The 12,183-nt window shown below is 42.9% G+C and overlaps 1 protein-coding gene across 1 annotated transcript; it reads right to left on the bottom strand.

Moving 5' to 3' along the window:
- Nucleotides 1–2,663: 2,663 nt before the first annotated feature.
- LOC143964114 (olfactory receptor 5AP2-like) lies at nucleotides 2,664–5,011 on the bottom strand. Its single transcript, XM_077473817.1, has one exon. The coding sequence runs from the start codon at nucleotides 3,620–3,622 to the stop codon at nucleotides 2,672–2,674; it is 951 nt and encodes a 316-aa protein (XP_077329943.1). The 5' UTR covers nucleotides 3,623–5,011; the 3' UTR covers nucleotides 2,664–2,671.
- Between the last annotated feature and the right edge of the window lie 7,172 nt (nucleotides 5,012–12,183).

Genomic DNA, 12,183 nt, shown 5'->3' with positions numbered 1-12,183 from the left:
CCATTTTGGTGATGCCGGATGACAACTAGACCCCAGGAGCAGCAGGGGAGGCCATCCCAGAGGTGGTTTTGGCATGGATTAAAATGGTACTAAACTTTTTTTACTTATACCTACAGGAAAGCCTATAATAAGGTTTACCTGTAGGTACAATGAATATCTCCTAAAGTTGCACTGTTTAGGAAAAATTCATACTGCATGAAGCTGGTGGTGTCCCTGGCGCATGTGCTCTGAATTTCTGGCTTACCCTGCTGGGCCTTCAGAGCTTTTGCCATAAATGAGGGCTTCAGCGCATGTGGGGGAGTAATGCCATCTTAGCTCCGCCACTTATGTAGCCGGATGCTGCGAACCCGGAAGGAAGACCGGGTGAAGATGGAAACCCTTTCAGAGGTGACAGTGCACTGCTGGAGGGTTTTGTTTTGAGATAAGTCAAACATAATGCATTTGTCTTACAGGGTAAAGTTTTTTTTTCTTTTGCACCAGCAGCAGAGGTTTACTACCGTTTTAATGCAAGAGGTTCGGCTGAAGTAGCATCTCAGCATCGGAGTATCCTTGGGCAACTCATCCAGTCCAAACTCACCGGTGGGTTCTTTCTTCAAAAATGCACTGGAAAAGTGGCATATTACGCATGTAACAGTGAGCCCAAGGGATAAGTGCACCTCTTGCAGGATGGGCAGTAGACTCTCTGAACTCTTCCCGGGTGCCAGAACAGCAGAGGGCCAACCGGTACACTGGTTGGTGCCGTTTCCTGGTATCGCAGACTGAAGGGATCTATTTTGACATAAGCTGCTGGCTGCCCACAGTGGCTGGTAGCAATGCACGTGGAGAATCTGAGTGTTTATTGCAGAGTCTGGTTGCTATATATGCCCCTTATCATGACATCCAGCGATCTGGTGCTGGGACCTTATACAGGAGCTAATAAAGAAGAAAATATGTGTAGATCACGTGGACTACAGTTGGGCAAGCCTGGGCAAGTTCTAACTAGCTAACATGGTCCCTTTAGAAGTGGTCTTCAGGTGCATGCAGTAGGCGTAGCCCTACATTGGGCGCCAAATATGTAGGGTTAGGGTGTGTGGGGTGGTGATCACGTCCTCCATGTTCCCTTCCTCTTTTGGCACCAAGTAAGGGTCACATGAGATGCTATTGACACAACAGCAGCTAAAAGTAATCCCTGGTCTGAAATCTACCACAAAATAAAGTTATAGCTGAATTTTAGGGAAAACAAAAAATTCTTCCTTGCAGTTGTGCTGCCCCCACACTGTAAAGGTTAAATGATCATTTATATCTAGGAGGCTGGGAAAAGCACTTTTATTTATAGTCTAGGCAGCCCCATCTCCCCTGTGCTTTGGTGGTTGCATGCACCCCGACTTCATCAAGTACAGTGCAGGGCTATGCCGAGGGACACTCCACCACTGGAGTTTAATGGAAAAGAGGAAAGAGGAGAGCATCAACTGCTGGGGGAATAACAATGGCAACAACTTCCAAAACACTAATATTATGACTACTTTGCCCTCCCAACCATATAAAGTGAGGGTGCTGGAACATAACAAAGACCCCATTATTGGTCCTTCAAATCCAACTGATATAAAGGCCCTTGCAGTGTGCTATGATTACAAAAAAGTGTCACTGCTATATTCACCATAAATTTACTTTGTACCACAAATCCTGAACCTGCAGGATCCACCTGAAACCTTAGCTGTCCATGGTTTATTCTTATGCTGGTTGTCAGTGAAGATGGTCCCCTTACATTGGTTGTCAATGGAGATGGTCCCCTTACACTGGTTGTCAGTGGAGACAGTCCCCTTATACTGGTTGTCAGTGAAGACAGTCCCCTTTTACTGGGTGTCAGTGGAGTTGATCCCCTTACACTGGTTGACAGTGGAGATGGTACCCATGGACTGGTTGTCAGTGGAGATGAACATTGCTGGTCACTGGTTCCAGGAGAAAATTCAACCCCCCCCCCCCCCCCCCATTCAAAGGATTAGCAACCTCTAAGCCCTTGTACACATGGTCGGACATTCCGACAACCAAATCACACCATTTTGTCAGACGGATTTTGTCCGGAACTGTTGCATACACACGGTCGGACAAAGTTGTCGGAAAAACCCATCGTTCAGAACGTGATGACGTTATTTCGTTATGACGGGACTACGTTCACGCTAGTAGCCAATAGCTTTGGTGTAGGAATTTGATCTGAGCATGCGTGGCACTTTGTCCTATAGGAATTCTCTACACATGATCGGACAAGGCCTGATCGGTGCATGTTGTCGGAAAATTTTATAGACAAGTTGGAAAACTTGGTCCGTCGGACATTCTGACGGAAACAGTCCGATGAAGACCACACACAGTCGGATTATACGACAATACGGTCCGATCAGACACATTCCGTCGGAATCTCCGACCGCGTGTACAAGCGCTAAAGGAACAATAATGTTCCACAGCATGATGGCTGAGAAATGCTGGTTTAATAAGTTGGGGAAGGGGTTTATGGTGGTTACCTTAATCGTCAGTTAGGCACAGAGTTAATGAGGCTTAATTTGACCAATTGACAGTTGTTAGAATGGTTTTAAATGGCAAAAACAATATGTTCTGATACTTGTTTATAAAGATATAGTTTACAGCAATAAATGCAGGAATTTTAGTAAAGCATAATCCTATCTTATACTATTTTATACTATACTGTAAATCTAAGCATGATTTTTTGCTTTGCCTGGGCAAGGATTTTCTTCACCTCTTGGTTCCTTAGGCTGTAGATAAGAGGATTGAGCATTGGAGTAACTACTGTAAAGAAGACTGAGGTCACTTTGTCTTGTATCCTAAAGACCCCTGAATGAGGATGAAGATAGGTGAAGAAAACAGCTGTGAAGAAAATGGAGACAGTAATAATATGCGAGGAGCATGTGCTGAAGGCCTTCTGTCTGCCCTTAGTGGATGTCATCTTAAAAATTGAAATAAATATAAAAGTGTATGACAGGAAGAGTATCACAAAGGTATATACTCCAGAGGCTATTACAAGGATGCCAGTTACCAGATAACAATGGAGGGTGTTGGAGCAGGACAATTTCAGCAGCGGTGGGATATCACAGTAGAAATGGTCAATAAGGTTTGATCCACAGAATGGAAGACTAAATACACAATTGGTATGCACAATTGACTGCAAGAAACAAAATAAGGAAGAATAAAGCACCAAACAAAAACATTTCTTCTTGGTTATTATTAGTGTGTAATGGAGAGGGTGGCAGATAGCCACATAACGGTCATACGACATGGTAGAGAGGAGAAGAGTCTCAGTGCTTGCTAATGAACAAAATAAATAAAGCTGGAGGGCACAACCAACAAATGAAATAGACTTCTTAGGGGAAAAGAAGTGAATCAACATATGTGGAGTAATAACTGAGGAGTAAAAAATGTCTACCAAAGAGAGGCTACTCAGGAAGAAGTACATTGGGGTGTGAAGGCTGGAGAAGGCATAGACAAGGGCTATTATTGCCAAGTTCCCCGCAATGGTCATCATGTACACCAGTAAAAAGAACATGAAGAGAAATGGGATAAGTTTTTTATCATCAGATAATCCAGAAAACTCAAACATGGTCACTTGTGTCCTGTTTTGATACCCAAATGACATTTCTCTGTGTAATGATGGAATTAACCATCTCTTGATTTTCAATCAAGCAGAAACCAATGGTATGGTAAGTGAGGATATTACCAGGATCATGTAGCCTAGTTCTCAAGCGCAATACAGTGGAAATAAGATATTGTAAGCAAAATCTTTTAGACTATCAGGAACAACCCGCTTCCCCTGCTCACATCATTCAGTATTGTTGAAAAACAAACAAACCCATCTCTGGGCAAATTTTGAACTCTCACCCACCATGTTCTTTTTCATTCACTTAAAAAAAAAATCCTCTAATACCCTTTTTAACTTATCTGAGTCTGTCGACCCTTTATGGAGCCTCTACCAGAAGTGAAGACTGATGATCCACTATTTTGATGTCTTAATGCCACAGCTGGAGTCTTCAGGACCCTGGGCGGATCCCACCAATGGACCCTATGGAAAGGGTCCATGTTACCAGAAGAGGGACACTTACACTCTGCAGTCCAGTGAAGAGAGGACTCAGAACTTTCAAATTATTGGCTATTGCTATGACCTGCAAAAAGAAGGATTCCCCTTGGGGTAGGACTTTAACGGCACTTAGATAAATGTCACAAATCAGTTAAATAGAAAAAAATGGTCATATATTTTATTGAAAATACATAGATAAAAACATAGATCATGGAGTGCACATAGCAGCCATTACTGATAGTGCAAGTAGGTGGTAAATTAAATTCATCCTTCACCCAACGCATTTCGGAGTCTACTTCAGACACTCCTTCCTCGGTGGTAGATAGGATATAGAGCCTCTATGAGATAAGTACAAACAGTCAATGTCTATACATGTCATTAACAAATAGTATTATAATGGATGTGATCATGAGTGTTATAAGTGAAATGCCTATTTCTGGTACTCTTATAGATATAAGTGCTTATCTTTCATTATCAGTTATCAACCTTAATCATACACATTTAATCATAATTAAGCTGTCTGCCAGCTTCTCCCTTCATGTGAAACTGCAAGAGTTAAAAGAAAGAGAGCAACGTCAAAGAGAAGAATTGCGCCTGTTCTCAGCCACCCTCGTCAGTACACCCAAGGAGAAGGGGGGCTGGGAACAAGACTCTGTTTTAGCTATCGTAGCTTATTTGACCTTTTTAAGACATGACCCAGCTAAAAAGCTTAACCTTCGTCACAATAATGAATATGTATAATTTGTGGTTTGTACACGCTGTCTTTTATCTAATTCTTGATTTGATAGTGAGATATCCGGCTCACTGTATATTAGCCGGGGTCCAGGAAATAAAAAAGAAGTATCTGAATACTGAACTCTGTCTGTGTCAGTGTTTGACTTCAAGTGTGCACACTTTTATATTAAGGATTAATGTGGCCAGGGGGTCAGAAACAATACCGAGCTGTTCTAGTTCGGGTCCAAAACAGTATTACAATGCATAAGTCTATTACATACAACACTTAGGCCGCGTACACACGCGGGGACTGTTCGCTCAACTTTGTCCGTCAAACAGTTTCAGCGGACAGTCCGCTCAAAATTAGCATGGACGGACTTGCCCACACACGACGAACGAACAGTCCGCTGAAACCGTGCGCGATGACGTGAACGGCACGTACGACGGGACGAAAAATACGACGTCCTATACACTGCAATACAACTTTCGGCGTGTAAATCCTTTGAGCATGCGCAGAACTTAGTTTGACGAACAAGCCTACACACGAGGGGACTGAATTTCCGAAAAACTTTGTTCAGCAGACTGTCCGCTGAAACTGTCCGCTGAAAGCCCACACACGGGCGGACTGTCCGCCGAAACACTGTTCAGCGGACAAAGTTGAGCGAACAGTCCCCGCGTGTGTACGCGGCCTTACAATTTCAGCGATTAGATGCTTATAGCGCACTCCATAAAGTTAAAAACAGCATCAAAAGCACAACGTGACCACGGGAGACCAGCATAGCCCTACAGAACCCAGCACAGAAAAAATGAAAAGCACAAAAATCAAAGGGATTTATAACTATGGGACATAGGAAAGGACTAACTGAGGCCCATGGAAAGAGTCCTATAATGAGGAAAAAATATAGAGAGACACATATGTATCATAGAACTATATATATGATGTAATGTGCAAGTAATGGCCCATTACATAAATCATGGCCTCATACACATACCTGGGTATATGCTCAAAAGCAGAATAGGAATCAGGTGTCCTTCTGATTAGGTGTAGGGGAGGCACTGCGGGGTCAGAGTATATATTGTTCAAAACACTATTGTCAGTATAATACTAGTATAGCCAACTGCATTTAAGATAGTGTAATATTTGGTCCCAGCTCTGCTAGTGTGGTGATAAATGCAGCACACAATATTCAAAGCATACAGACAGAGACCAGCTGCGTGCAGTTTGATTAGCTTGAATATGCCTCAAAGTCCACAGATAAAACCCCCATATATCGCATATAGCCAGCTATCTCAAAATTATGTCTCCAATAACAAAGAAAACCATGCCCTTGCGCATAAAAACCCAGCTTAGCTCTTACCTTAGATCTATGGAAGTTTGGCATGTGTCTCTCCCACTGGTCACACGTGGACAGGTTGCATTTCCTGTCCACAATCACTGACCCCATTTAAATATTATCCACTGCCTGTCCCAAAGCCCCCAGCAATCAGCATCAGCTGGGGGACACCATCACGGCCAACTCCTTCCATCTCAGCCCCCGAGAGGCACGCGCACACCCCCGCCACGCCACGCATGCGAGTGACGTCACTGCGCATGCGTGGCAGAGCGGAGGCCCATGTGTGCGCTACCCACCAACGCGGCCATCAATCCCCCGCAGACACCAACACCTCAGAGGAAAGCGGAGACAGGCGGAGATGGTAATCGGCTGATAAGGATCCAACCGATCCGCCTGTTCTCATAATGCCACAGATAACTGGGCATTGGCCGTGTTGGGTGGTCCAACCTCTATCAAGACCACAAGCAGTAAGGAAACCAATGTATAAAGCAATAAGCTGGGTCTGGGGCATGATATCAGGTCCTAATGCCAAATGTGCTTAAATGCATTATGAATAGTCAGGAAATACAAACATACAGATACAGTGGAGAATTGGTTGAGATAATAAAAACAACAGAGGTTCTAGCAACATAACAGTTGAGAACATAGAGATCCACACATAATGAGAGCAAGAGGTAGAGCAAAGAGAGCCATGTACTAAGCCTTAGGGAAAGGAGAGTGCATATACAAGGAAAGCATAGAAAGGGAGGAAGGGACCTCCAAAATAAATGGAGACTTCCTACCTTTCCATACCTCCCGAGGCGAAACCCTCTAAGAAGAGTTTATAACAGACAGCCTCATTCAAGTTGTGTCACCCTTAAGATATATATCCATCTAAACTCAAGTTGTAAAAGATACTTGTTCCAGTCCCCCCCTCTAGATCCAGGATGGACCCTAACCAAGACGATGAATTCGATTTTTGGGAAATTCCCATTGTGAACAATACTTGTATATCGGCCTAGTGGCAGATCAAGATTACAAGTCTGCATGATCCTAACGTGTCTATGTGCTCTCTGCCAAAACTGGAGCTTGGTCTTTCCAATATAGAAGCATCCACAGTCGCAGAGAAGCATATAGACCACTCCGAGTGTTTTAGAATTAGCGAAATGCTTTGGCCTAAAAAGATCCCCATTCGGTAGGGTAATCCTTTTGGCCGTGTACATGTATTTACAGTACCTACAGGACCCACATATAAACGTGCCTTTATACTTGCAATGCTTTTTTTCTATGACCCGAGGCAAAGGCTGTGCACTGCATTATAGGTTGTTTCTTATTTCTGGTGATGAACCTGTTGGCTAAAAGTTGTGGCAAAGTGGTTAGCACTAGGGTCGTCGGTTCAAATCCCAACCACGGTACTGGTATCTGCATGCAGTTTGCATGTTCTCCTTGTGCCAGTGTGGGTTTCCTCCCCCACTCCAAAGACATTCTGGTAGGTTTATGTGGCTTCTGTCTAAATTGGCCCTAGTATGTGGATGAATGTGAGTTTGAGACCTTACATTGGAAGCTCCTTGAGGGCAGGGGCTAATGTGAATGTACAATATAGATGTAAAGCACTGAGTACATTCATGACACTATATCAGTACCTGTAATGCATAAAAAGAGTTGCCAGATTACCTACCCAGCAAATAGAAGGGATTTGACACGACCCCATGGTAGTGGGGAACATGGACCTTCATACATATGACATGCCTAATCCACAGAAATACATTTTTGGCATGTCACAATACACACCAGTTGTATAACTTTATTCTTATATTTACCTCTTCCATTGACGTTTTCTTTCCAATGGTTTTCTTTCCAATGGTCTCCCGCCCCTCGTCTTTTTTACTTGCTTGTATTACAACTACAATTTACAATTTACGTTGACAATGCTCATGGTTTATGTTTTATAAATGTGCACATCTCTTGGTCTGTACATACTGTACATTGACCATTCAGATTGTCATCTCTGGGCTTATATCGTTCCCTCTTTTCTTCTTTACTCAGCGTTGCTTTATATAGAATAACCATTTAAATTTATAATAGTCATGTTTTTTGATACTGGGTATGGACCTGGGTCCACACTGTAATCATAGAAATACTGTATGGCCACTAATTATTTAGTACAATCAGGATTTTATCATTGCTTACCTGCCTCCAGCTCTCCCACGTTCAAGTTTACGGTTCCAGCCTCCTGGCTAGGGTTGCCACATCATCCCTTTAATCCAGGACAGACATTAATGTAATATGTGTCTGGATTAAAGGGATGACGTGGCAACCCTACTCCTGGCACCTGTGCACTTCCATTGCCCTAGTAGTCCCGGAGCCATTTTTTAGTGATGCTCAGATGGAAAAGAGGCCACTCTCGTTATCTTGAGCTCCTCATATATATGGTATATATATGGTATATTCTGATAACTATATGCCATTAAGTATAATTTTCAAATATGAGTTTCCTTTTTTTTTATTGCAGACTCCAGGAGAGCTTGCAGCAGCCATCTTATACACTGAGGCCGCGTACACACGCGCGGACTGTTCGCCCAACTTTGTCCGTCCAACAGTTTCGGCAAACAGTCCGCTCAAACTTAGCATGGACGGACATGGCCACACACGACGGACGAACAGTTTGCTGAAACCGTGCGCGATGACGTGAACGGCACGTACGACGGGACGAAAAATACGACGTCCTATACACTGCAATGCAACCTTCCGACGTGGAAATCCTTTCTGAGCATGCGCGAGACTTAGTTGGCCGAACAAGCCTACACACGAGCGAACAGTCCGCTGAAACCTTGTTTCAGCGGACAGTTTTTCGGAATTTCCGTAAGACCTTGTTCGGCCAACTGTCCGCTGAAACTGTCCGCTGAAGCCCCACACACGAGCGGACTGTCCGCCCAAACACTGTTCAGCGGACAAGGTTGGGCGAACAGTCCGCGCGTGTGTACGCGGCCTTATAGTTCAAATCTTCTGCATGAAAAAGAAAAGAAAGAAACTAGAGAAATGAAAAGAAACTCAAACACCCATGGCAGTGTTTTATACTAAATGGCCAAATTACCTGACATCTGACCATAACACCTACCTGCATGATAAAACATACAGTATGTGAACATTCCTCTGAATAATGGAGTTCAGGTACTGTTACAACTACATTATACAAAGACATATTAGACAATCATGCTCTTCCAACCTTATGGTAACAATTTGAGGAAGGCCCTTTTCTGTTCCAGGATGACTGTGCCCCTGTGTATGAAGACAGCTTAAGGGCCGGTTCACACAGCGAGGCGAGGCGAGGCGACACGGCTCGCCTCGCCTCGCTCCCGCAAGTCGCCCCCATTCAGTACTATGGAACCGTTCTAAAAGGAGCGACTCGAGTCGCTCCGACTCAGAAAAAAGGTTCCTGTACTACTTCGGGGCGACTTCGGGGGCGACTTGCATTGACTTCTATACAGAAGTCCTCTGCAAGTCGCCGCTGAGCTCCCCGCAGGTCGCGGCGAGGTAAGTCGGAGACGCCTCGCCGCGCATCGCTGTGTGAACCGGCCCTTATAAAGACTTGGTTTGATGAATTTGCTGTGGGGGAACTCAGATGGTCTGAAAAGAGCCTCGACCTCAACCCTATTGACCACCTTTGGGATGGCTTGGAATTTGAGCCAGGTCTTCTCATCTAACGTCAGTACCTGACCTCACAAATGGACACAAATTCCCACGACACACTTTAAAATCTTGTGGTAACATTTTGGTGAAGGTCCTTTTTTTCTTCCAGCATGACTGTGTCCACATCTACAAAGCCAGCTCCATAAAGACATGGATTGATGAGTTTGGTGGAACTGGACTGTCCTGCACAGAGCCCTGACCTCAACCCTACTGACCACCTTTGGGATGACTTGGAATTTGAGCCAGGTCTTCTCATCTAACATCAGTACCTGACCTCACAAATGGACACAAATTCCCACGACACATCCCAAAAACTTGTGGTAACATTTTAGTGAAGTCCCTTTTTTTCTTCCAACATGACTGTGTCCATATCTACAAAGAAAGCTCCATAAAGACATGGATTGATGAGTTTGGTGGAACTGGTCTGTCCTGCACAGAGCCCTGACCTCAACCCTACTGACCACCTTTGGGATGACTTGGAATACGAGCCAGGTCTTCTCATCTAACATCAGTACCTGACCTCACAAATGGACACAAATTCTCACGACACATCCCAAAAACGTGTGGTAACATTTTGGTGAAGGCCCTTTTTTTCTTCCAGCATGACTGTGTCCATATCTACAAAGCCAGCTCCATAAAGACATGGATTAATGAGTTTGGTGGAACTGGACTGTCCTGCACAGAGCCCTGACCTCAACCCTACTGACCACCTTTGGGATGACTTGGAATGCGAGCCAGGTCTTCTCATCTAACATCAGTACCTGACCTCACAAATGGACACAAATTCCCATGACACATCCCAAAAATGTGTGGGAGCCCTGACCTCAACCCTACTGACTACCTTGAATTGAAATGCTGATTTCTGTGAGCCAGGTCTTCTCACGAACATCAGTACCTGACCTCAACAATAGGCACAAATTATTACAGACACAATAAAAATTCTTGTGGAATGCCAACCCATAACAGTGAAGGATATTAAAATTGCAACGGGGACAACTATATATATAAATGCCTTTGTCACGTCGATCCAGCTTATAAACTGTAGGTGTGATGGTCAGGTATTCTAAAACTTTTTTGACTGTTAAGTATAGTTTGTCATTTGAAATAAAAAAGGGAAACAATGTTATGAATATTATTGTTGTATATTAAACAAAACCCAAAGAAAATCCTCAGCTCAACTTACCGACCAGTTTGCAACCGACTGAATTATCCTGTCTAACAATATGCGGTAAAAACAAGGGCTTCACACCTTTGTAAATACATGTGTAAGCTGCAGAGCCACTTCACACCACTCCAGTATTATCTGCAGTCCTAACTCTATATTTTGTGAGCCTCCACAGTAGAAGCACATGCATTATAATGGATAGGCAGAGGGCAGGTGGGCCTGGAAGGAGCCCATCCCTACTTAAATGCACAGGGGCATATTGGACACCCAGCATATAGCACAATGGTGGCAAAGATGCCTAGTGCATCCCCTCATTATTACATATATTTACCACATGCCGATATCAGAATACAATATTTTTCATAACAATGCTCCTTTACATATAAGAATAAGGACAATCACAACGATAATACACGTTCCTTAAAGCAATATGGTTCCTTACTTGTTAAAAAAAAACATAATTGCCTCATCTCTATAAATTAGCAGAGGTTTTATAGTAAAACTGGAGATCCCAAAGAGGAGCTCTTGTCCACCCTAGAGATGAAATTATTATTTTTCCTTTCTTTCTGATATAATTGGCAAATATAATTACTTGTTGAATTTTGTTATTAATTTTACACAAAAAAAAAATCAGCAAAACTTGGCTTAGTGTATAGAGCCCAATCACATAGTTCTGAGCACCATAGGAGCTTACACTCTAATATCCCCCCCCCCCCCACAGTCACACAGTATAATTATTATACATTTATATAGCTCTGACACATACCGCAGTGCTGTACAGAGAACACAGAGCCAGTCCACACTGATGTCCCCACTAAGAATGAAGCTGGGGTCTGCAGCTAGACATGTGCAATTGGTTTTGTTCCAAATTCGATTTTCATCAAAATTCTGCATATTTGTTCATTCGGAAGACTATTTGACGATTTTTTTTTTCGAAAACAAATTTTCTAAAAGAATGAGAATCTGAAAATTCGAAAATCAGAAAGAATGAAAATCCAAATATAAGAACGAAAATCCGAAAGAACGAAAAACATTCGGATAATTTAGTTTTTTGCTATTGTAATTAAATTATTGGCCATTATTATAGTTTTTTTTTTAATTATTTTTATTATTTATTAATGATAAATAATAATAGTAAAAACTATAATAATTGTTATGACCTATTAAATTCTAGGTATTGGAATTTCCTTTCAAACTGTTAGTCAACGTAATGAATACAAATTTATCCGGAGTTACAAATG

Source organism: Lithobates pipiens, unplaced genomic scaffold, assembly GCF_037356315.1.
Source record: "Lithobates pipiens isolate NorthernLeopardFrog02 unplaced genomic scaffold, aLitPip1_a1.2 Scaffold_8, whole genome shotgun sequence".
NCBI classification, from domain to species: Eukaryota; Metazoa; Chordata; class Amphibia; order Anura; family Ranidae; genus Lithobates; species Lithobates pipiens.
Note: the sequence above shows the minus strand (reverse complement) of the source record. Positions and strands in the feature narration are given on the sequence as shown.